The sequence below is a fragment of the Ursus americanus genome, chromosome X (genome assembly GCF_024610735.1).
Source record: "Ursus americanus isolate L20-20 chromosome X, mUrsAme1.1.p, whole genome shotgun sequence".
NCBI classification, from domain to species: Eukaryota; Metazoa; Chordata; class Mammalia; order Carnivora; family Ursidae; genus Ursus; species Ursus americanus.
The window spans coordinates 115,762,827-115,789,368 of NC_142164.1; the positions used below are offsets into that span (position 1 = coordinate 115,762,827).

General features: G+C 49.2%; 1 protein-coding gene across 2 annotated transcripts in view; it reads right to left on the minus strand.

The window, feature by feature from the left end:
* Window positions 1-303: 303 nt before the first annotated feature.
* Window positions 304-26,542, minus strand: part of CLCN4 (Cl-/H+ antiporter 4) — a 67,108-nt gene continuing 40,869 nt past the window's right edge. For both annotated transcript variants that reach the window (XM_087860025.1, XM_087860026.1), the window contains 7 exons: window positions 24,530-24,736; window positions 24,327-24,407; window positions 22,526-23,071; window positions 20,822-21,008; window positions 18,530-18,928; window positions 11,245-11,461; window positions 304-4,284 (listed from right to left, as the gene is read on the minus strand). In XM_087860025.1, coding sequence (XP_087716151.1) covers window positions 4,194-4,284; window positions 11,245-11,461; window positions 18,530-18,928; window positions 20,822-21,008; window positions 22,526-23,071; window positions 24,327-24,407; window positions 24,530-24,736 — 1,728 coding nt within the window. In that variant the 3' untranslated portion in view covers window positions 304-4,193. The remainder of the gene's footprint in view (window positions 4,285-11,244; window positions 11,462-18,529; window positions 18,929-20,821; window positions 21,009-22,525; window positions 23,072-24,326; window positions 24,408-24,529; window positions 24,737-26,542) is intronic.

Here is a 26,542-nt window from a genome sequence, read left to right on the forward strand (position 1 = left end):
AGAAACACAGATGGCCTGGGGACAGCGGTCCTCCCCATTCTTGGATGTTTTATAGCCCCAGTCTGAACTGTTATTTGGCCATCACCCACCGGGCTAAGACCAAGGGACTTCAAAGCTGACCCAACTGACGTCACCATCTTGAGCACAAATCTTAAGAATCGATCTTTAACTTCCCCAGATACTTCGGCCATCACTGGACTCGGGTTTGCAGAGGTTCCACTGGGAGAAACAAGCTGAGAAAATCAGTATCTCTTCCATTTACAACATGCTTCATGAGGACTGTGCTTGTTTTATTTTTAAAAGTAAAGTTCAAACATTTAATTTTTAATAAGGTGCCAATGTTTACACAGAGGGTTACAATTAAAAAAAAAAAACCACCACCACCACATTGCTCTGTGGTCGTTCCAACACCGGACGCGCACAGATCTCATTAGAGTCGCACGCAGGCTCGCTCCCAGCGCACCGAGGACGGCAGAGACACAGTGAGGCTGGTTCATGTTCCCACGTTACATACACAGGCTCCCCCCTCACGGAAATCATTTCAAAGGCTCGCTGTGCACGTGAAACTGAAATGAAGGCCTCTGCTGATGAGGGCTGAGCAGATCTGCACATGCTGATAATGTGAAGTAACCAGTTGTCACCTAAGGGAAACAAATTTTTCCGTTTCCGTGACGTCGTAGGGCCAAAAATGGATCCACCAAGATGTCTTCTCCTTTGTAAGGTCTTTGGGAAGTACTAAATAGAGGGATTTGAGACTGCCTGGTGTGCGTCACAGCAAACACTGAACAATGATTTGCTCCTAACACATCTGCCTTCCCGTTACTGCCACGCGCGCATCTGCATTCCCAGGGGAGGCACCGAACCCGCCAGCAATCCGCCGGCCCTTTCGGGATACTCTATTTGCTGTCTGTCCTTCTACGACACACTTCCTTCGTGGCAGGGAGGGAAAACGAGAAGTTGATCTCATTAGAGAACTCCTGTTCCATTCTGCATTTATATGTAATAAAACACTGATTCAGAAAGAATCCAGAAAGTTCTACAAAAGTCTAAAGGCTTTGGTTTTGGAAAAAGATAAAAACACATCGAACTTTACATCAAAAACCAGGGATGTACTGTATGGTGACTAACATAATATAATAAAAATATTATGAAAAAAAAACACATCATTCTGAGAAATGTGTACCTTACTCCGCGTCCCAGTTCTACTCCTCTTGCTCATCGGATCACCAGGCAAAGTGGATGAATCTCTACATCTGGACACAGCACACACCTCTGGAATCCCTACCCGCGAACTTCTACAAGCAAGAGTGACAAAGAGCTCGGGAGCCTGCCCCCCACCGAGTCTGTGTGCGACCCCAGGCCGGTGGGCAAGTGGACCGCAAAGGGGAGCTGGGGTTCAAGAGGAGGGAGGCAATCAACTCCCGGAGCTGCGCGGCAAACTCCCCCATCCTTGACCTTTACCTAGCGGTCTGACCCTGGCCTTCTGTCGCCAAGAGCCCGAACCCCATGACAAATGAGAGGTTTGACTTATGAAGGAAAACAAGGTTATCTGAGTCAAGCAGAACTCCCAACAGTTTCCCATGAATCATTTGTGGACCTCTCTAAACTAAGCACTGGGGAGAAGGACACAACACGATGCCCCTTGGTGACCTCGGCCCGGAGTAAACTATCCCTTCATCCCTCCATGGCCTCGGCTGGAGGAAGAGGAAATTCTGTGGTTTCACTGACCTTTGGTTATCTGTTCACTGTTTCGTGTTCCCTTCTGAAGCTCCTTATTTCAGCTAAAAGGGCATCCTGGATTATATAAATCCAGGCTATGACTAACACTCTTTTGGGAGGTCATGTGGGAATAAGAGGGAACTACATGAAGCAATCTTTAGGACCTTTTAGGATTTAAAGTCCAGAAGAATTCAGCCTCACTTGCATATGTTCCATGGAAACCCCAGCAACAACACTAATATTAGGATCTGTTACTCGATACTTATGTGCCGCGGACAAGGCACGAAGACTGAATTCTCTACTACTGACTGGTATTCCACACTGAAGTGGCTATTTGATATTAGTCTGGAGGAGGCCAACCAATCACAAAAACAAATCATCCATGGTTTGTCAGCACGATCTGACTTAACTTTTTTAACCCAGAGAACATATCAGTACATTTTCTTATACCACTAGAAGTTTCTAGGTTTTTATTAGGGCTAAGAAATGATGTCCTCTGACTGGCAGTTCTATGTCAAATCTGACAGAAGGGGTGGGAAACTATAAGGTGAGGAGAGAGTGTCTAGAGAGGTCGGGAAGAAAGAAGGTAAGAAGGACAGGAAGGACGATGACAGGGACACGATGATGGCACCCAATCCAGTGGACAGCATTCCCTCCCCAGGACCAATCCCTCTTCCTTATTAAGAGAATCTAAATTTCATTCAGAGAATAGTATGTCTGGCTAAAAACTTTCCTTCCCACACTTACGTGCAGCTAGGGGGAGTCACGTGACAGAATTCCGGCCAATGGATGTAAGCTGAGCATCTCTGGGAAAGTTCTGCTTTCCTGATGCAGGCACTGCACCTTGTTACAGGCCTCTCCCTCCCTCTTCCTGTCTAGGAAGCGGACATCCTACCCGGCAGCTCAGTAACCACCTTGCAGCTCAGAGGCAATGAGCCAGAGGACAAAGGATGGCAGAAAATACCAAAGGTATTGTTGACGATAGTACAGAGAGAGTCAAGAGTGCCCGACCCCCGGGTTTCTCATTCAACTCTCCATCGTCTGTTGGATTTTCTATTACTTGCCACCAAACGCACACCTGCTACGTCAATATCAATGACGAGTCCGCAGAGGGTGAGGGCCGCTCCATGAGCTGGGAAGAGCAAAGACTGGCCTGAGAGGGCAGGTGGGAGCAATCATACGGACACAGAGCACACCGTGGACCTAATCCACAGCGCCACGCCTTCTCCCAGAGAAGACCAAAGTCCTGACTGAAGAGAGAAATGCACCATTCAGTTCAATACAGAGATGCCCAGTGCTGAAACTGGCTGTCTACGATTTAACCCTGAGCTTCTGTGCTCTCGTACGAGGATGAAAGTGCATGCTTAGACCTTAAAGCTGAGTGTTTTGCATCCTACGGAGAAGATAATGGAACAGATTTAGAATCAATTTAGTATTTCTCTTGCAATCCATTTGGAGGAGTTCCCACTGAGACTTCGTATGCCTCACCCTCTCTGCAGCCGTATTTAATAAGATCTGAAAGGAAAAGTAAGTACTAACACTGGGTAGCCTGTTTTGACCCTCGTGTATGCTATTTGGAAATTAAAGCACACTTACGACAAGCGGGCAGCATACAGAATATGGCCCATGGAAAGTGCTGGACTGCTCAGTATGTAAGAACACAAGGGCAATGGCAATAAACAGGTGAAGCACGTGCAACATGTTTGCAACACAACGAGCAGGTGCAGATATCCTCAAAATCAGGATGAATCCCTTTGTATGGAAGGAAATACGGGCAGCACTAAACATGCCAGGAGTTGTTATGCGGTCCCAAGACGCTTGTCTTGCCTAGAGAAATGATTTCTTCATACTCCTCATCGCAGGAGACCCTGGATGTTGGTTCGGAAACTGACGGAGAAGCAAAACGCTAGGCTGAGAACAGGAGCAAGAAATGGGATGGTCATGAGTGAACCCACTGGCATACTTTTAGTTTTCACTATGTTCCAATTTAATTTCTTTTTTCTTTTCCAACAAAGTAAGTGCAAATATCTTTAGTCCGATTCAGTAAAATAGCAGCAAAACTTCAGGAACCAATAAATAAAAGATGCTGACAGGCCAGTACTCCTTTGCCTTTTGGACTCAAAGCTTCGCAAACATCAGCCTTAAACACAATGGGCAAACGTTTCTGGACTCAGCATTTGTGTTCCGTGTCCTCGTACAAACCACATCGTTTACACCCACCCCCATGCCCCCATGGCAGTTAATAAACTCATTAAGAAACACAGCTGGAAACTCATAAGGGGTTAAAGCTATAAAACGCCTACTCGTTGATGTCTTTTTTTTTAAAAAGGTTTCATCCTTTTCCCTTTCAAACAAAGCTTTTGCTTCCACTGCCCCCAGCGCATAATCGTTCATTAGGATAATAACATATCATTTGTTTATTTCTTTTAAAATGACACAGTTGTGTTTTTCTCAAAATAAATGCCACCTTGTTTCTAATTAAACATGATGGATTCAGGGTCCTGGTTCGCCATCTGGGCCATATGTCTCAAAACATCCTTTTTCGTGATGATGCCAAGAAGTCTCCTGGAGAAGAAACAAAATAGAGGAAAGGGATCAGCTTTGCAATATTGACTCATGCCTTCCCTAAACCCCAGGGCCCTTTCCACCCGGACACACAGAGATATTTCTCAGCTTTCCTTGCAGTTAGGTGGGGACAACAGAGTGGGCTCTGGCCAACGGCACGTAGGTAGAGAGGAGAGATGGCCTTCCCAGGTCACCTGCACATTTCCTGACACTCTCTCTCCTCAACTGGCAGCCAGAGGCAGAGGAGCCAGTGAAGGACTTGAGGTCACAGAGGACTGACTCAGGAAGCACCAGATTCAAAGACCTGGGGGTCCTTGGATGACAATATGGTGCAGAGCCCACGCCTGCTGAAACCCACACTGGGTGTGACGTGGGGGAAAATGAATCGCTATCGTGTTAGGCCACTGAGACGGCAAGCTTGCTAATTACAGCAATAAACCTACGATGACTAATACGCTCTCCTGAATTTCAAGCCTATAATCAGTTGAAAAAAGGGCTTGTGAAAGCTGTTGTCGAAACCTGACCACATCACAGAAATTCCAAGTATAAGGTATTTAAAGTATAAGATAACTGATCCTATTTTAAATCTATCACGCTGGACGGGCAAAGTTTGACATTCGTATCTCTGGCCATATATGTAAATGACCTCCTCTTCCGAAATTCCATTGCTTTCAACTTCCAAAAACGAGGCCTCTTACCAGGGTTCCTTGTGTCAGGCCCCCTAGACTACACACCGCACAACCCCAAGGAGCACTGTTCACAAGCGCGACAGTGTAAAGAGTGCCCGGGACTGCACAGGACACACTTGCACAACCATTCCCAGCAGCCCTTCCTCCATCTTGATTGTATTAACTACTTAAATGATCACCTGCTGGCACAAATCATGCCCCCTCGGTAAAGTAAAAGGTTTGAAAGAAGGGGATGTGCACCGTTTCTTTGGAGAAAGAAAGTTCCACTGGCCACATGAGTCTGCAAGATGCTGTTCACCCTATCACCAGCACACCCAAGAAATAAGAATGAGAAGTAAACAGTGTCAGGCTAACGCTGGAATACTGTGCAGCTATTAAAACGGAAGATTTCTACTCTGTATCTATATAACATAATGACATACCTCCAAATCAGAAAACACAAGTGTAATACATTGTGATTTATTTAGCTAAAGCCAAATCAGCCAAACTCATCTCCTGTGAAACAAGGGGATATGAAGAGGAACGCAAGCTTTCAGAGCGGCATTGGACTCAGTTACCTCTGGTGAAATGGATGCTGGGCGGTGAAATGGTGAGGCCAGAATTCTGACGTCTCTGTCCCTGACCACACTGGACCTTAACCAAGCCTGAAAAAGTGACTGTTTTCTGGTGTTAGTTTGCCCGCCTCTGACCCTGGTGGAGAGGGCGGGCACTACCTGTTCCCCTCCATCTCATAGGAACATCTTCGGGAAAGAGGAAAATCACAAGAGGAGGCCTGAAAAGCATGCGAAATAAAAAGAAAAACGACAACACGGATGTCAAAACACTGAGAGCACCAGGACTCTATCGTGACGGTCCAAAAAACAGGGGAAAGCGAGACAGAATCAGCAAATCGACATTTGCAGCCCCCAATGTAGTAATTAGTTTAGTCAGGAATTATCCATGGATTTCTAAAACCCTGGGTAAATGGTTGCTGGAAAACAAAAAATTCACCTGGTCTCAAAGGATCCCTCCACAGATTACGTGCAGAGAGAAAAATGTCCCTTTACAATGGAGGGCTCTGGCCACCACCACCTCATGTAAGTGGCAGAGCTTATCACCAACAAAGCTGGAAGAGCTGACAATATGACATCATCTATGCTGGCATGTCGCCAGAAACTGCTTCAACCAAACCAAACCATGCGGAAGCAATCAAACGGATTCAGAATGTGAGACTACAGATCCGGATTCTTCAAAAAAAAAAAATCTGTGTCATAAATAACAAACAAAAGGAAACTGTTCTAGATGAAAGCCTAAAGGGGAAAACAACCAAATGCAATGTGTGAACCTTGAAAGAATTCTGGATCTGAATTTGATATGAATTGGATATTGAATGACATACTGAGTCACTGTTGATTCCGTATAATTACAGTTTATTGGTGATATAAAATAATTTCCTTAACTCTCAGAAGATGTATGCTTGAGTCGTAACTGCCAAGCGTTGGCAGCAAACAAGATGTCCCTCAGTAGGTGAACGGATCCATCAACTGCGGTCCCCTCCAGACGATGGAATATGACTCAGCACTAAAAAGAAATGAGCTCTCAAGCCATGAAGAGCCATGGAGGATCCTTAAATGCATAGCACTAAGTGAAAGAAGCCCGTCTGAAAAGGCCACATCCAACTCTAGGACATTCTGGAAAAGGCAAAACCATGGAGACAGTCAAGAGATCAGGATTGCCTGGGCTGGCGGGAGGGACGAAGAAGCGGAGCACAGAGGATTTTTAGGGCAGAGAAACCACTCTGTGTGATACTCTAATGGTGGCTACAGGTCATTCTCCATTTATCAAAACCCATGGAATGTACCACACCAAGAGCGAACCCTAATGTAAACTAGGGACCCGAGTTAATGACGTAGCAACAGCAGTTCCTCAAAGGCAACAAATATAACAGATGCGAGATGTTAATAAGGGAAATTGAGGGGACAAGAGAGGATATATGGGAACCTTATACTTTACGTTCAATTTTTCTATAAACCCAAAACTGCTCTAAAAAATAGTCTGTTGATTGAAGAAAACAAACCCTTGTGGGAGAAAAGGGGTCCCCGGAAAGGAGAGGGGTGCTGGTGCAGAAGGATAAAATCAGGAATTGCTTCCTGTTCCAGCCGTTTAGAGCTACTTGGCTTCAACTGTGTTCATATATTACGTTAAATACATTTCTAAAATGTATCAAAATGCAGTAAGGTTGAAGATGTCCCGTAAAACAAGAGGCTGTTCTACTAAACCGGCCAAGTGGAGTCAGGGCGGGGACTTAGCTCAGGCGGCCGCAACGAAGCACCACGGACTGGGGGGCTTGACAACAGAAATGACTGTTCTCATGGTCCCAGAGACTAGAAGGCCCAGACCAAGGTGCCGGCAGGTTTGGTTTCTCCAGAAGCCTCTCTCCTTGGCTCGCAGTCCTCACATGGCCTTCTCTCTCGGCCTGCACATCCCTGCTGCCTCTTCCCGTCCTTATAAGGACACCAGTCTTATCAGATTAGGGCCCCAGCCTGAGGACCTCATTTCACTCTAATTACCTCTTGAAAGATCCCATCTCCAAACCCAGTTACGGTGGAGTGTGGGACTTCAACATACGAATTTGGGGGGACACAATTCAGGCCACGACGGTTCTTCCCTTGCATTTAAAATCGAAAAGGGCACTGGGTGTTATAGGCAACTAATGAATCACGGAACACTACGCCAAAAGCTCATGCGGCTAACGAACATAATAAAAAATAAAATTAAATAATCACATAGTAATCAATCGTAAAAAAAATCAAATAAAAAAGGGACAGTAAAAAGGCGAGCAGCTTGTGCCTATAATATGCCACTGAGAGAGCTGGGGTCGGAGGAGAAATGGGAGGCGGCGTGAGCAGCTGGGTTCGGGGGGACAGCTAAGGTGCGGTCCTCCGCGGTGGCGGGGAGGGCTCTGCTGCTGGTGATGGCCAACTAGCGGACAGCCGCTCAACTGACACGGCTCTGTTGCCCTTTGCCATTTTCTCCTTGAAAGCCTGGCTCAGGCCCTCGTCCTCTAGAACACCTGGGTAAAACCACCCAAATTGGATTATGCCCATGTCCCTGGTAGATGCCAAGCTCCTTGGCTTTATTACTTTTTAGACATCTTTTGAGCCTTCGCCAGGTCTCCCTCAGAAAGACGCCCAGTAAGACAGTGATGAAGTGAATGTTACTTTGAAAAAGTAGGACCTGTTAGTGTTTGCAAAGCCACGAGGACTCTACCACACGCGTGCGCACACGCACGCACTCACACCCCCCTCCTGTATCTGTAGAGCCTGGTCGTGTTGCCTTTCTTCACCCCGGAGCAGTCTGGAGCACCTCCTCTTAAAGCTCTGCGACTCTAACACGGCCACGTCCAGCGGCTCACAGTGTTTCTGGGGAAACACGAATTCAGAGCGGTCTTGGGTTCGGGCATAAACTATGCCTTGGCCTACAACAATGACTGCACAAGAGGAAAGCTGATCACCCACCGGAAGGAGGCGACGTCAAATCCGGCAGAGACCCTTAGTGGCGGGACATGTCCCACTGGATGTAAATCAAGTGTCTGACCTTCCAGTCCCTTTGGGTTGCAGTTCAAGTGATTCGAGGGAATGATAAATGGCCAATCTATGGCCATGAACGTATCCAATTAGAATAGCTGGGCTCTTCTGAGAAGGCCACTCCGTCCAAGTCCTGGGGGCCCACCTAGCAGGCTTGGGGAGATAGGACTCAACCTCCCCCGCCCGCTTTGCCTTTCGAGATCCTCTGTGGGGAAGATCCCCCCCCCCCAAATGCAGGTTTAGCCCCTGGAGGCTTCGTAGACTCAGGCCTTCTGGGGACAGAGACTTCTGTGATTCCTGGTGTGGTTTCGTGATGAACTTGGAGCCCTGAGAAATCCTGCAGATGCCGCAGGTCCACAGGACGAGCTGGGGCTCTCGCCGTGAGCAGGGAAGGCACATGGTGACGGAACACATCACAGACGCAAGCCGGCTCAGGACGCGCCTGCCCTGGCCGAGAGCCCGGGAGATGAAAGGCCCGCAAACGAGGAGCCCTCGCCGGCAGTAACAGCGGCATCTGTGTTTGTTTAAAATATGTAGAGCGAGAGAGAGTGCGATTTTGTTTTCTCGCAGAACATTCGGAGCCAATTTCAGCACCCAGATCTTCACAGGAAAACCTCATGGGGTTGCGTGAGGTGTGAGCGGGCGTTAAGGGCAGAATTTCCTGCCAGAACTGGAAATTCCAATGATAACTGACATTGGATTATTATTTTAAAGGAAAAGAGAAACTGCTATGCACTTGAGACGCCACGGGTGATCACAGTGGTATTTATGCCGAGTGCTGGAAATTCAAGTATGTAAATGGGCTGGCTTCAGCGTTTTGCAAAGTGGAGTCCCAGAGATCAGCAGCGGCACCTGACAGCTTGCTAGAAATACATATTCACAGGCCCCCCCAGACCCGAGGGGTCAGTAATTGCAGTGGCCCCAGCACTCTCTGGGTTTAACCTGGAGCTTTAATCCTCTGGGGGATTCTGCAGCCCACTGAGGACCTTTAAAAATCACCAGCAGAAGTGATCTCTAGCCCCAAACGTTTATTTGTTGCCTACCGATTGTCCCTCCCACGTGCAACACAGCCCCCCTGGCTGCGATCAGAGCTGAGGATGCGTGCCGTGCAGGCTAGGGGTTCTCTGGGTCAGTGTGCACATTCGGCCCCTTGCACAGCCAGGACAGGAGGAAGGAAGTGAGTGAGTGAGGAGGGCTCACTTGGCTGTTCACGGGCACCTAGTCCACAGTCACTGAGTTCCAGAGAGAGTGACCTTCTGGGCCAGTGAGTCTTTGTTGCAATGCGGGCCGTCCCATGCACTGCAGGCTATCGGATAGCATCCCTAGTTTCTACCCACTAAGTGCCAGGAGCATCCCCTCTCTCTCCAGTTGGGACACCGGAAATCCTGGGGGGCAAAATCACTCTGGTTGAGAACTGCTCGGTTAAACTAGAGTGTGGGCTCTGCAGTGTAAACTACATCCGAGCGTTAAGGCCTCCACACAGCAAGGGTGCCAGTGTCTCTACAGCCCCATTCCCACCCTCCTCCCCTCAAGCCTATAGAGGAATATGCTGGGCGGACAACCCTAGGTTCCCAGCTACCCTGACTGAGCCAGTCTCTTCCTCTACCCAAGCCTCCAAAGCCGTGGGATTTGGGGTGCACCTCTGAGCTCAAAGAATGGCCCCTGGGGCACAGCACCTCTCACGCCATCATGAACCTTTGATCTTTGCAACGCTCGTTTCCTGGCTTGCGGCAACACAAAGCAAAAGTAATATTGCCACGGCAGAGACAATGCCATGGGGCCACCAGACCTCCCAGCTCTTGGGGAACAGCTGCTTTGAAAACATGAGGTTGTTTTGAACAGACTGCTATATTAGGGAAGAGTCTGAGCATAAGGCAAACCTCACATTTGCTTATGGGTCACGCCATCCATGAGAAATTCCAGGTGAATGTAGAAAACTGCCCGCAGCGGACCCCAGGGGCACGGGAATACAGCTGGCCCTTAAACAACACGGGTCTGAACTGCATGGGTCCGCTTACATGCAGATTTTTTTCAAAACATACAGAATAGTACTATAAGTGTATTGTCTCTTCCTTATGATTTTCCTTACTGTAAGAATAGTGTCTATAATACACATTCGGACGAAGTACGTGTTAATCAACCGTTCACGTTACCGGTAAGGCTTTGGTCAACAGCAGGCTGCCAGTGGTTAGGTTTCTGGGGAGTCAGAAGTTCGGTGTGATTTCTGATGGCGCGGGAAGCTGGCGCCCCCAGCCCAGTGGAACCCGGAGTTCCACTGGACACAGGTCGCGAGCTGCAGCCCTTACGGCCCCCACTTCTACACAAAACTTCAGCGCTCCCGCAAGGTAGAGCGATGTGTTAATCGTAGCATTTACGTAGTTCTTAACCACTGGGCCCGCCCCGGTTTTCTCGCGAGCCTGTGCCTTTCACGGCCGCTCCTGCGTGACAGCACCGCACGCTGTACTTTCTCCCCGAGCCAAGTGCCACCCCATGGGGGGGCGGGGGGCGGAAAAGCAGCCCAGATCCTTCCCCTTTGGCTCCTGCCCTTTCTGACTCAACCCTCGGCCTCAGGCCGGGAGGCTTCTCCCGCCTTCCCGCCGCTCCGGCTGCCCCGCGAGGCCGGGGACGGAGACCGTGACTCATTCATCTTGGTCTCGGACTCCGGCCAGAGCCCAGGTTCCGTCGACGGCCGCCGGGCCACTCACCCGCTCCGCGTCACCAGGCACTGCCGGAGCCCCAGCTTCCGGAAGATGTCCACCACCGTCTCCATGGGGGTGTGGTCCGTGACCGTGAACGGGCTGAGGTTGAGCACGCGCCGCAGCTTCAGCGGGTGCGGGCTGTTGGCCGGCAGCTCAGGGGGCTCCTCCGTGAAGTACATGATGGAATTGCTCACGATGCCCTCCTGCCTCTGTCTGGCGTTCTCTGGAATGGGTGAGCGGGAACAGTGAGGACACAGAGGCCCTTGCTAGCAAGCCCCTCCGGCCCACACCCACAGGAACACACGTTTTCCCTCGATCCGCATCCCAGAATCCCACAGAGAAGGGGTTCAGAGGGCAAATGCCACGTTCCTAATGAGGGGCTTCAGCCAAACATCTGTGAAATTGGCATCTCTCTTAAGCTAATGCCGTGCAAGGGTCCCCCTGCTGTGTCGCCATCACTCATTGCCAAAGTCTTGACACGTGGGCCTGAGCAGGGCGACTTCTTTGGGAGAAGAAGACTTCTTTGGCCTCCCCCTGGGCCCTCTACCCGTGCTTTCCTAACACTCCCTCACCTCATCATGGGCTCAAGTTGAACATGACAAGAAACCTCGCTTAGCTGCCCAATGACCTCAATAAGTTGTTTTTCTTTTTTCCTTCTTTCTCTTTCTTTCTTTTTTTTTTACAAACTAACTTTTAACTGGCCCAAATGGCATTATGAATCCTAAAAGGAACAAAAACCAATAGGACCATCATCCCAGGCTCACAGCCCAGAAATGCAGCTTAATCCCAAATATGACCCTTGGGACCACAGAAATAACTCCAGAAAATCCACATTCCCCCCACCTCTTGGATCTCCTCTCCTAAAAATGGACCATTTTGTGGATTCGTCAAAGAAAGATAGTAAAACTGTTATGGTAACAATTAGCCTCTTTCTATCTGTAGCCCCCAAACATTAGGGTAACAGGAACTCATTAGAAATACAGCTTTATGCAGTACTAGAAACCCAGGCTATTTTAAGTCACACATGAAATAAATCCATCGGTCTCAAGATATTTCTCCAAGGCGATTTTCCTTCTGTTGGAATTTTAATCTTTCTTTTGGTTCATGGGAAAAGGTTAGGAAAAATGTACAGTGAGGCTTGCCTTAAAATGGATCCTGGTTTCTATAATACATTTCTTGCCTTCTCAAAGACTACTATTCACCTATATTGTTCTCTAAAAAATAAAATTCTAACTGCCTGCTCTAAGGCCATTTATCGCAATAGAGTACTCTAATGGAAAACTGGCAGCATTCGGGGTCAGGCTGAGTTTGAAAAAGGGTCTCTGTTTAAAAGAGGAACAACGGGCCCGCTGGGCAAATGCCGGCACAGTATGTGGGTCAGGTTAAATCTCGTTACATCAAATGGGACAGGATTCAACCACAAACATCAGATGACGCTGGGGCACAACATGTTTTCAAGTGTGGATGCTACATGATACACACTGCACATTTCTCTCCTAAATCGAGATAGTTCCGGCCCGGAGCACTGAGGCGAGGAGGCAACTATCCACACATACTTATGTGCTGCTCATTCTTGCACACCAACCAATGCCCCAGCAGTCCCACGGGACAGGAGCCCATCTATTTCAACAATCAGGTCGACCGGATCAAGGATCAATCTTCATCAGGATTGGATCAAGCCACAAACCTCCATCAAGAACTGAGCACATGATTTGCTGAACCCCTCATAAAACCAAATACAACTGAGTAAACTGTCAATCCACTAATCGAAATAAATAACCCCCTTCTCTTTCCTCTGAGTCTCCTAATTGGGTTAGAAGCCCTGATTCTAACAGCAGCTAGTTCAGTGATTCCCCGCTCACCAATACATTCCCAGTGCCTGGACAACGCCTAGTATACAGTAGGCACTCAACAGATATCTGCCAAATGCATGCTGAATCAATCACAGGTGAATGAACAAGTAGTTGTACTAAACATCAGCGTCCTTGGTTCTGCCTGCCGGGCGGAACAGAGCCTACTTCACATAGGAGACACTAAGAAGGAAAGCCCAGGAGCTGTTCACTGCCGAAAAGAATCGAAGGCACCCGCTGGGCTCAGAGCCAGAGATGTGAGCCATGTTCCTTGCAACTGCAAGAGTGGCAACCGCTGCTCTCTCTGGAAGGGCTCTGCTAGGCCACTCTGGAACTCTACTATCAAGACTTACCTGAACCCTGCAAATGGTGGGAGCGGGAGGGGGGGTGCTACGTACAGGCCAATAGCTGATGAAAGGAAGAACCATCAAGAAAGCTTTTTGCATCTCTCTGCTAGGGTCAACCATGTACTCCCGGTTTGGACAAGAAATCTTCATCGGTCACCACAATGTCTGCAACGAACTACAGCGTGCGTGCTCACAGAGGGCGGAGGCTGGCTCCTGCCCCCACCCCCCAGCCTCCCAACGACGAGAACAGTGCCAGCACACGGTGGGTGCACAAGAAACAGTCCCCGTAGGAAAGCTTAACCCAACTCCCCACCCTGCCATGATCCAAGGCTATAAGAGTGTAGACTCCCAGAGCCCAGGGACTCATGGAAGCCCGTGTTAGAAAAGAAACCCCCCAGAACGCCCCACGTTTACATATGTAAAAGACCCAAAAGGTAAGAAGGAAAAGCACCAAATATTAACCATGGCCTTCTATGCCGTTGAGAAAGTGGGTGCCTTTTTTTATTTTCCCTTTTGCTTCTGCTTTCCCCAATATTCCATGAATGTGTATTACTTTTAAAAAATGGGGGCGCCTGGGTGGCTTCGTTGGTTAAGTGTCTGCTTTTGGCTCAGGTCGTGATCTCCAGGTCCTGGGATCGAGCCCCACTTTGAGCTCAGAGCTCAACGGAGTGTCTGCTTCTCCCTCTCCCCTCTGCCTCTCCCCTAGTTTGTGCTCTCTCTCTCTCTCAAATGAATAAATAAAATCTTGAAAACAAATAAACAAATTAATTAATAAGAATGTAACAAACTTCATTTTTAACTGTTTTAAAGATCAATTAAGCTGTTCTTAATATAGGAGGTTTGTTATCTATTCTACCAGAACTAGTATCAGTGGCCACAGCTCCTGAAAGACAAGGTGCATTTTGTGAATACCTGCTAAGGTACACTTTCTAGCGGACGATACGATGACAACGCCAAGCACGGAGCGGGCAATTAAGAGTGCTGGTAAAGTAAATTTCACAAACTATGACAGACCAAGCAATTTTAAGGCTGGAAATAATCACATACTCAGGAAGCTATTCCCATGGCTTTTAGAGCAACGGTTCTCAACTGGGAGCAACGTTGCCCTGACCCTCGGGGACATTTGGAAATATCTGGACCTGTATTTGGTTGTCATAACCGGGAGATGATACCCAGGACAGCCCTCCCGAGAAAGAATGACCGGCCCCAAATGTTAACAGCGTTAAGGCGGAGAAGCTCTACCTTTGGAGTCATCACGTTTTTAGAGAGATAATACTCTCCCATCCTGTTCGTCAAAAATGCTCCCATGTAACAGATCAACTATAAAGGTTAAAATGGGAAACTGAAAGCAACGATAGTGGTGGTCGGTACAAAGAAGATGTGATAAAGATAAAATAAAAACTATTTAGAAGACAAACCAGATGATTTTAGGAGAAGTTACAGTTCGCTGCAGCACGGAAAAGTCCCTCTGCACATGTGTTTCAAGCCCCAGCAGAAAGCAGATGACACCGCTGTTCGCCGTGGCCTATTCCAATCACGGACGGCCCTCCCAGGGAGAAACCGCGTTACCCCTAACTAGCCCTTCCAACACATCTGAGACTTTGCTCAGTTCCGGACGCAGATCCCTTTCTGCAAGTAAGCACCTTCCACATGCTGGAGAATCGTCATTAAATCATCCACCAGACGAAAAAAATGAGGGTTCCCTTAACTCTGGCCTGTGACTCTAACTTTCCAACCCTTTAATCATCTGTGCGGCTTCCCGCTGAGTCCTCTCTGAACCCGTCCTCACCTAATTGCAGAATTCAAGACTAGAAGAGTCTGAGCCCTGCTGAGCCCAGAAAGAGCCTCCAATTTGCAAACAGCACCGAGAGCCAAAGTCCCATTTACTGGGAATTTGCACATGGGTCACACGCGGCCCCATGTGTCAGAACATGACGGGGAAGTGCGCCGCCTGTGCTAGGTGGGCTAACCGCTCCCTAACAAGGACTTCGGCTATGGTTTGGTATTCCAGAGATGGCTGGAAAATGACAGAACGTTTTCAGCTTTGCGTGAGCAGTTGCTACAGCTTTTTTTTTAAAAGATTTTACTAATTTATTTGGGGGGGACACAGAGAGAGAGAGAGAGCGAGCACAAGCGGGAGAGAGAAGCAGACACCCCACTGAGCAGAGAGCCCGACATGGGGCTCGATCCCAGGACCCTGAGATCATGACCTGAGCCGAAGGCGGACGTTGAACTGACAGCCACCCAGGCGCCCCAGCTGCTACAATTTTAACATGATATGTAAGGAAACCCCTTATTTGCCTCATTTACCATTCTTACCCAAACTATCTTGGATCTATACCTATCTATAATCTTTGCTCCTAATTCCCCTGAAAATGAAACTGGCATGAGATAGTCACTAGCTAAATGCTAAAGGCATATTTCTATATTCACAAAAGGCCCCATAATTCTGCAAATACAGGTCCACCAGGGTTTGTCCACCAGGGTACAGGGACTCTTCTATTTCCACAGATCAGGAAAACAGCTTTTCTGATTGCTTAGAGTGAAACACTCCGTGCGTTTTCCACAAACCATGTAAACCGCAGCTTCTATACTATTATCGGTCTGATTGAAAGCATATAGGTATTATTTACACGGCGTGTTGCCTCTTCAGACATTCCAAACATAGCTTCTGAGAGCCCGCTCTGTCGGCAAGCTTAAATTTCTTCACTAACCAGTTGACGACAATTACTGCTTCCCACTTGATTACAGTAACGGGTTTCAGCAAAATTAGTAAGCTGTCTCGTAGCAGGTGTGCCCGGAGCCGCACAATAGGTAAATAGATCCAGTGACGTTACTTTAGTTTTTAAATTTCAGCGTTTGCTTAAAAGATTTTAGGGACTGAATAAGTTTTCAAGGCTGCTGACTACACTATTTAAAAACAAACCCAACCCTGCTCATACAGCTAAAACAAACCTCATTATTTATAAAGCAATATTTACGCCCAAAGGCACCTACCTGTTAAGCAACAGGACCTATAATAAAGAGAAGCATCACTGAACACATACGCACAAATGTGCTGTTGTGTCTAAAATATATACCCAGTTGTTGCTTTGGGGGAGGTAAATACGTTTGAGCAACAAACTAAAATTAGAGGATACTGCTTATGCGAACTTATTTTTTTTTTAAAGATTTTTTATTTATTTATTTGACAGAGAGAGACAGCCAGCGAGAGAGGGAACACAAGCAGGGGGAGTGGGAGAGGAAGAAGCAGGCTCCCAGCGGAGGAGCCTGATGTGGGACTCGATCCCGGAACGCCGGCATCACGCCCTGAGCCAAAGGCAGACGCCTAACGACTGCGCTACCCAGGCACCCCCAAACTTATTTTTATAAAGCCTTTGATGAAACTACTTTTAAAGATATTTGAAACGCTATTTAACATCACAAAGAGATTTTAGAAACTGAAAGGGAGCCTTAGAAATAGTTAACCAGGGGCGCCTGGGTGGCGCAGTCCTTAAGCGACTGCCTTCGGGCTCAGGGCGTGATCCCAGCGTTCTGAGATGAGCCCCACGTCAGGCTCCCCCACTGTCAGGCTCCCCCGCTAGGAGCCTGCTTCTTCCTCTCCCACTCCCCCTGCTTGTGTTCCCTGTCTCGCTGGCTGTCTCTGTCAAATAAATAAATAAAATCTTCAAAAAAAAAAAAAAAAAGAAATAGTTAACCAATCGCAGGGATAAGCAAAGGGTCATCTGGTGAAGGTGTGTTCCCAGTAGGGCATGCGCAACAAGACCCGGGCAAGTCCCACTGGCGAACTTCTTAAACACCCTGGAAGCCGACATACATGGTAAAGTCATCAAGTGTCCACACGAGCCGTGTCGTGGGCCCCAGCCGGCCGTGAGATGCCGGGATGGGGAGATCACGGCAGCAGGCGGGCTGACCAGGACGGCACTGGCCCCAGCCATGCACCACGGGGTGGGGGGCTCTGCTGGTCCCTGCCCTGCTGCCTCACGAGCGCCGGTGGGACTCCACCCCGAGGGGGTCTCCGAGGCTCGCTGTCCTTCTTCCTAGGTCTCCACATGGCTCACACCCAGGCCTTTATCCTGGGACTCCCACCTCCCACCTCCCTGTCAGTGCAGGCATCCCTAGGCTACGGGGCCGGCAGGCTTGCTTCTCTGAGCCCCCTGTCTTGGGTACACCGCACCCAGGCATTGCCCGCTCACGCCTCTCCCGACTCAACAGCCTGCCCCTCGGCCCCGCCGCTTCCAGCGAGCACACCAGGAGGAAAAGCATCACACAGAACTGACCTGCGTGGGCCTCTGAGTAGTGGAGTGGGACATAATGCCACCAAGCGACGTGAAGGGCTTGTGCGGTGCCCAGGGAGGCGGCCGAGACAACCCACCCGCGAAGCCGGGAAGCCTGCCTGAAAGTCTGTCTCTGAGAGCAGCTCCCCAGGGCCAGTCCGGGCTCCCCCGCCCCCATTCTTCCCAGCTTCACATGACAATTCCCTAAAAAGGCAGCGGCGGCAGCGGGCCACGTAGCAGGGGTGGGCCCCAGAGGCCGCGTGCAAACGCCGCGGTCACTCTCCGGCCAAGCGGGTCTCTCCCTAGACATCGCTCCTCACAGTGGGACCTAGGGACCCACAGCAGCAGCATTAACTGGGAGCTCGGAGAAACACAGTCTCTCCAACCCCCCCAAACCTACTGAGCCAGATCTGTATTTTATTTTATTTTACTAGTTTTTAAAAATTTTATTTATTTATTTGACAGAGAGAGAGAGAGACAGCCAGCAAGAGAGGGAACACGAGCAGGAGGAGTGGGAGAGGGAGAAGCAGGCTCGCACCAGAGCAGGGAGCCCGATACGGGGCTCCATCCCAGGACCCTGAGATCACGCCCTGAGCCGAAGGCAGATGCTTAACGACTGAGCCACCCAGGTGCCCCGAGAATCTGCATTTTAACCAGATCCCTAGGGGATAGGAATAGGCTCGAGAAAGTGTGAGAGCCCTGGCTTAAAGCCCTCTGACCTTTGCAGTCTCTCTGACCTCTTTGGGAATTGGGGGGGGGGGGACAAAGGTGGCCATTGGCCTCTTAGTACAGGACGAGCTTCCCTCTCTCTACTCACTTATTGCGAGAATCAGTTCCCTCCTCTGGGCAAATCCAATGAGGCGCTCGGAGTCCCTGGAGACCACCACGGGGAAGCCGTTGTAGTCGGTCTCCTTGATGAGCGTCTCCACGTCCTCCACGGTCATGCTGTCCTGGGTGAGCACGGACAGAGGCGGCTCGCCCCGCCGTGGCCGCATGACGTCGGTGGCCAGCGTGCGGTGGGTGAACTCATCCTTCACATCCAGAAATGGGTACCCGTTTAAGTGGATATGCGCCTCGTAGATGCCTTCTTTCCCAAAGGCATCGGCTACCCACTTGCTGGTCACGGCTGCCGCCATCAAGGGCACGATGTACTCCAGACCACCCGTTAATTCAAACATGATGACCACCAACGACACCGTCATCCGGGTAACTCCACCTGCAACCAAAGACAGGAATACAATTCTGGAACTCAACTCCAGACCCTTAAGAGGGCATGAACTGTGGAAATGGACAAGCTAGCTCTAAATTCTCCAGACACCTGTTCTGAAGAGAGAACATGCTGCCCACGGCAGACTCTGGAACGCTGGCGGGGCTCTGTTCAATGCAGGCTTACGTCAGGGGGCCATAAGTCACACCTGACTGGGGGGCTCTTCTTCAGTAAGAAGACAATTGAGTTGTCTCTTCACCCAAGACCACATGGCTGGCTTTTTGGTGAGTGGATCCTACATAGGCTTTGCAGGTTTCTGACATAGCAATGTGGCTCTGTTCCAGAACCCCATAAGCTGGGAAACTGTAGAGATTCTTAGTGGCTATGGACAGGACAGGGACCCAACTTTCTGTCCTTCGGTATTTAGAAAAAAAATCCATACCAACTCCTACTAGTCTTTCAATGAGCTTGAACTGGAATTTCTCGACCTCAGCGCTAGGAACACTCGGGGCTGGATCATTCTGGGATGTGGGCGCTGTTCTGTGTACCGGCATCCCTGGCCACCACCCGCTAGATGCTGGTAGCACCACCCCCAGAGGGGTGACAACCAAAAACGTCTCCTCCTTTTACCAGTGTTCCTGAGAGGCACAACTGCCCCCAGCTGAAAGCCCTATTCTAGATGGCGCAGCTGCAAGATGGTGGGGACTCCATCGTCACCCTGGGCCCTGAATGACTGAGTGGAGAAAAGCCCTCTACTAACTCACATCACATACACACTCACACACACACACACGCGTGCACACACATGCACACACGCACACGCAGAGTCGATTCTCATTATTCATGGTTATGATCTAGAAAGTGCCACAAACACTGAATGAGCAAATACTGAATCACCGCCCTAGGGGAAATTCAAGGTTAGGTTTCTGCGAGCTTCTGCACACAACATCTTGGTCAACCAATCTATAATAGAGAACCTTATTTCATGTGTATTTCTATTTAAAGACACCTTACTTAATACATGTAGATGATTCATTAGCATTGAACTCACAGCCAACAGCGCTGTGACTCCTGCCTGAAAAGACTTCCCCGACACACCCCAGCCTTCCTGTGCTTAGGATCACAGACGGACTTTAGCACTATGGTTGGGGGCCGTTTAAAACAACAAAACCTGGGGCGCCTGGGTGGCACAGCGGTTAAGCGTCTGCCTTTGGCTCAGGGCGTGATCTCGGCGTTATGGGATCGAGCCCCACATCAGGCTCCTCCGCTAGGAGCCTGCTTCTTCCTCTCCCACTCCCCCTACTTGTGTTCCCTCTCCCACTGGCTGTCTCTATCTCTGTCAAATAAATAAATAAAATCTTTTAAAAAAATAATAAATAAAAATTAAATAAATAAATAAATAAATAAAACAAAACCTTTCACAAAAATGCAAAAAAACATGGCACTAAATAGACCACAAAAAGGATACTTGCGTACAGTATCCCAGCTGAGACAAGGGGGTGCGCCTTCACACCTCGTTCCCCCGGAGCTGGGAACATACATGCTAGACACCTCACGCATTCCACTACTCTTGTGTGTGCCCGAGGATGACAGCAAACGGACCACTCGTATTGACTTAGGGGTCACCAACAAATTTCAGCAAGTAGGCAAACTGCCATATATGGCTCCGCAAATAATGAGAAGCAACTGCGTATCATGAGCAAGATATAAGCCTTGATGCGTTAAGCCACTGAGAGTTAGGCCTTACCTGCGACAGCAACACAAGCTGGCCTATGCTGAGAAGGCCAACACTCAAGTCCACGTCCTCCTCACCGGTGCCCTAAACCAGAGCGGCCTGTTGGCGGTACATGGCCTAGCTCACCTTCCCTCGGCCCCCCTGGCCCGCCCCACCTGTGGCTGTACCTAGGCAGGCGGCTGCTCCCACCATGGCATAAAGTCCGGGGGTGACGCAGTCTGCTCCGGGCCTGCACCAGTTCCTGAAGACGATCCAGTCATGGTGATGGTAAGCCAGCTGCTCCACGCCGATTCCCACCATCCTGCCCGCCATGGCTCCCACGGCCATGCTGGGGATGAAGAGGCCTGAGGGGATCTCCAGGGGGCACACAGAAAGAGAAGTGTGAGGGCGGGAGTCCGCGGGCCGCTTCCCCACTCCCAGTGAGCAGTCCCCCCAACAGGCTGGCATCGCGCTCGTCTTCGGAAGAGGCGCAACGCTTCCAAACAGGGGTCGGGGGGACAAAGCGGGACAAGTGACTTCACCCATTTATCAGTCTTATCTACGGTGACTTGGACGGAGTGCAATTTTACACGTTCGTTTCCTCTCCTTCAAAAGTGGGCCTGGTTCTCCTGCTGGGGATTAAAGAATGATGCGCCCCACTGCGAATGACATTCACAGTGAACGTCTGTCCCTCGAGACACTCCCTGCCTTCTCTCTCCCCTTGCGCACCATTCACATTTGCTTTTAAAATTAAATGTCAAGCCGCAGCATGAGAATGGAAAAGAAAGGCGTGCGACCGTTCACAGGTCAAACAAAGCGGCTCGCTGCAGCCACCCTGCGCCTTCGGAAGCTTTCCACGGGCTCACTGTCCCCATGAGTATACAGTGGCCCAGCATCTGCTGCTCCCTCTTCCTGACGAAGTGTACTTTCCAAGAAGGATTCTGAATATTTTCAAGCCCGGTGAAAGGCGGCAAAGAACGAGACTATGGAAACTAGAAGATCTTGGTGGCAATGTGTTTCACACTTTGCTGTGTGGAAATGTGCTTTCATTTATCTGGCTATGGGACGTGTGCTAGAGAACGTGCCTGACTCGCCGTGTTCACGGACACTGCCCAGCATCCTGCCAGACGTGCCTGGGAGCTGCCCAGGACGGTCATCGATCTGAGGATGGAAGCGGATTTGTAACCGAATTGCAGGTAAGCTGGGATCCTCGAGGATAATTTCTAGACTTTGAGGTGTTCCTGAAGAAGAAACTTCCTTTCTGAGTGGCCCCTGATTCCTAGTCATTTAACTCCCTGTAACTGCAAAGTAGACCTCCCCCAGCGGGCACCAGAAGAGGCTGCTGGCATCTTCCTCGGACACACAAATAATCCCTTTGCTAGGAACGATGGGTGGCAGACAGTTGGCTGTTTTAATAAAGTCCACCCATCCTCGCCCCTAAGGCAAAAATTCAGATTTGTGTTTGACCATTACCCACGCAAGTACACAGCTTCCTAGCCTTTTTTAAGCGAAACAAATCATCAGAGTCCCGCACAGAAGGCAACGGCAGCGCAGCACTACAGGGGTTCTGCAGGGTCTGAAATGTTCTGCTTCGGGTCCTGGGTGCTCATTACGCAGGCGTGCATTTTATGGAAACTCCTCAAGCTACACACAGCTCGGTATGAATGGCGTACTCTGCGCCTTCGCTTCTTCACCCGTAAAATTATCACAATCTAGAATCGCTTCTCGGGGCTTAAAAAGAACGTCAAGTGCCCCACATGAGAGAACGGTCAGGAAAGGTCAGTCCCCCTCTCCCTCCCCGTCACCATTTTATTCTGGCGACGAGGGTGCCATCCCCAGAAGGAGATGAACTGCCCCCCCCCCGCCCCTCAACCTCCTTCCCCTTCACTGACCTTCATGCCAAAGGTAAAGATGGTAATGATGATTTTGAAGATCAGCGCGAGGGCCAGCTGCCACATGGCCGTGTAAACCCCGACGCCGGCCGGCCGGTCCGGGATGTCATCCACAGGCCGTGTCATGTTGGGGTCGTTGATGTAGTCACAGAGCTGGGAGGACTCGAGGGCCCCGCAGTCATTGAACAGCTCGGAAATGAGCTCGCTCGTGCTCCGGCGCGTGTAGGGATTGGGGTAGGCGATGATGGCTGTGATGGCGGTCACCACGATGACCTCCAGCACCGGGTACTTGCCCAGCCTGGTGGTTTTGCGCCTCCTGCACCAGGCGATGTTGCAGCGGATGAAGAGGGTTCCCCACAAGCCTCCGAAGACCCCGAGCAGGATGAAGGGGAAGAGCTCGGCCATGTACCAGGGCGTGTGATATTCCACGTAAAAGAGAACGAGACGGCTGTTCCCAAAGGGATTGATGGATCGCAGCGTGAAGGCTGCCACCAGGGCCGCGAAAAAGGACCTCCACAAGGTCTTCAAGGGAAAGTAGTAACTGACCTGGGATGAACAAGGAGAAAATGAGACTGGCCAGAGCCCCAGCCGCTGATCGGCAGCCACCCACTGGCGCTCAGTGGGACAGTCACACTCGGACCAAAGATGGGCAGGAACTGACTTCCTCGGGCTAGGGTTCATTACCACCAAGACGCACCAACACAGCTATTTAAAGGACTCAGTGTCTAAAAGTCGAACGGATACTAGGTCAAGATGTGTTTGAGCTATTTTTTAAAAGAAATGAAAATATTTCATTCTAATTCTGCTTATGTCACAAAGACCCTCCTCAAAGCAAATAAACCTCTGGATTTGATTCTACAGACAACGGAATAGGTCAAGGGTTGGAAAATTCCGGGCGAGCAAATGTATTTGTATGGCACATGAGTTAAGAATGGTTTTAACATTTTTAGAAGGGGGGGTAATCGGAAGGGGGAATGAAGCATGAGAGACTATGGACTCTGGGAAACAAACTGAGGGCTTCAGAGGGGAGGAGGTGGGGGAATGGGATAGACCGGTGATGGGTAGTAAGGAGGGCACGTATTGCATGGTGCACTGGGTATTATACGCGAGTAATGAATCATGGAACTTTACATCAGAAACCAGGGATGTACTGTATGGTGACTAACATAATATAATAAAAAAAATATTATTATAATAAAAAAAAGAATGGTTTTTACGTTTTTAAATGCTTGGGGTCAAAAAGAAATATTTTGTGATACTGGAAATATTCAAAAGAAAACCGATATTTTGTGACATGTGAAAACTGTATAAGACGCACACTCCAGCATCCGCAAGGAAGGTTTTATCGGAACGCAGCCATGCCCACTCATGGGGCTGTTGTGTGCGGCGGCTTTCCCGCTCCAATGACAAAGCTGAGGAGTTCCAACCGAGCCCGGAAGACGCACAGAGCCTAGACTGTTTACTCTCTGGCCCTTTGCAGAGAACATATGCTGACCCCTGGAACAGATCCATTCGGGTTGCCAAAAACAGAAATGCCTCATTAAGTTGGTTATGAGAAAGAGAGATTGCAAACTTCAAAAAACGAAAAAAAAATTACATTGGCATTTTTAAAATAATACTTGAAAACACATTTAACGGCGAAAGTCGTGGCTTCTTAATGAGCTGCAGGAATGTGGTCACTACTCCTTCCAGTGCTGTCCTCAAAGGGCTACAGATGGAGGCCTCCCACTGTGCTAGCCATCCACATGTTCCTCAGCCCCCCGAAACCACGAATCCCCCCCAACTCGCTGCCCCTTCTCACCTCCTCAAGACTGAAGAGCACGCCCCCGATTGGAGCCCCAAAGGCAACGGAGACTCCGGCGGCAGCGGCGGCAGAGAGCACCTGCGAGGCAAAGAGCTCTGTGTAAGCCCCCAGCCCCACCACGCGAACCTGCGTGTGCAGGTGAGCCGGGACGGGGATTCCAGAAGAGGCCATCAGTGCAGACGGGAGCAGAGCCTGCTCACCTCGCGCCTCTTGCCCTCGTTCTTGCTGTACTTGGAGAAAAGGCTGCTGAAGAAGTTGCCACAGCAACAGGCCACGTGCACCAGCGGCCCCTCTTTCCCCAGGCTCAGGCCGGAGGACACCACCAGGACCAGGGTGACAGTCTTGATCAGCAGGGTCCACTTCCCCAAGTAGCCCCTGATGATAAAGCCGCTCAAGATGGTCTTTATCTGAGAAAGGGATAAAGAAATGGGGGGGTAATCAGAAGGGGGAATGAAACATGAGAGACTATGGACTCTGAGAAACAAACTGAGGGCTACAGAGGGGAGGGGGGTGGGGGAATGGGATAGACCGGTGATGGGTAGTAAGGAGGGCACGTATTGCATGGTGCACTGGGTGTTATACACAACTAATGAATCATCGAGCCTTACATCAAAAACCGGGGATGTACTGTATGGTGACTAACATAATATAATAAAAAATCATTATAAAAATAAAAATAAAATAAAAATAAAAAAATAAAATAAAATAAAATAAAATAAAATAAAATAAAATAAAAAAATGGTCTTTATCTGAAACAGGATGGAGAACGAGGGAGGGTGAGCCGCCTCGATGCCACAGCGAGGGAACTAACTGCCTGGCACTAGACTCACCCGCTCATACCGAAGAGAAGCTCCTTTAGTTTTGGGTTGGACTAGAATTTTATATTAACAGAATTTATAATAACATATTAATGCTAACTTGAAACCATTTGATGCATAGCAAACCTTAAGAATTTCTAAAGTTGGGGCACCACCCGGGTTAAGCAACTGACTCTTGGTTTCAGCTCAGGTCCTGATCTCAGGGTCACAGGGTCGAGCCCTGCATCGGGCTCCACACTCAGTGCAGAGTCTGCTTTAGACTCTCTCTCTCTCTCCCCCTCTGCCCGTCTCCCCCCCCACCCCCGCCCCCCACACACACACTCTGAAATAAATAAAGAAATCTTTAAAAAAAAAAAAAAGGGAACTTCTAAAGTAATAAGAGATCATAATGAAGACTGAAGAAGTGATTATCAGGGTCTCAGTTTCTTTATGGCATTTTATCCTGTTCCTATTACCCTCTGTTGTGTTGAAGAGAAACACGTATCTATTGATTTTCAACTGTTAATTGTTGATTATCGGGGGAAGTCCAAGATAAGGAAACAGAAAGCTGGCTAAGCTCTGTGACAAGCAAATAGAACAAAATGTCAACTCAGCCGTAGGTCAGGGTCGGCAAACTATGGCCCAAGGGCCAAATCCAGCCCACTGCCTGTTTTTGTATGACCCACGAACTAATGGTGCTTTTAACATTTTTAAATGTAATTTACACACAAGACTACTAGCCTTTTACTGAGAACAGTTGCTAGATTTTACCTCTCGGCTCACAAAGCCTAAAACAGTGACTCCCTGCCCTTTACTGGAAAAGTCTGCTGACCCCTGCTGCAGGCCAGGGGTATGGGAGTTTACTGCCCCATTATTTCAACTTTTCTGTATGTTCAAAAATACTCTTAACGTGATGTTGGAAAAAGACGACACTCAACATTCTGATAACACATCTCCAGGGGATATAAAGATGATTGACTCTGGAACAACTCCTTCCCTTCCGTCAAATCCTGCCCTCTGGGATTGAGAAGGACTTTGACTACAGGTAAAGCCATCCTGCTCCATTTTCAGATCCTCCACATCTTGTAAATGCCAAACAAAAGCCAAATAACGGCTTTCCTTGTAAAGGTGCAGTTTGCATTACGCTTTTAGAATTCAGCTGGGTGCCAACCTCAGTGGTGAATCTCATATATTGGAGTCCTCTTTACCCAAAACCCCTATTCTTTGGATACAGAAGCATCACCAATGGGTAAATCATTTTTTACCTTCAACCTCTCCCACAACCGGCTGAACTGGAGTGAATGTTTACTGTGTGAGCTGGCAATTTACAAGCCTCACTTGTTAGTGAGTCAGCCAGTGAAATCTGCGGTCCGTTTCTGCCTTGCGGCTGCATAACACAACACAATGGGACAAGGT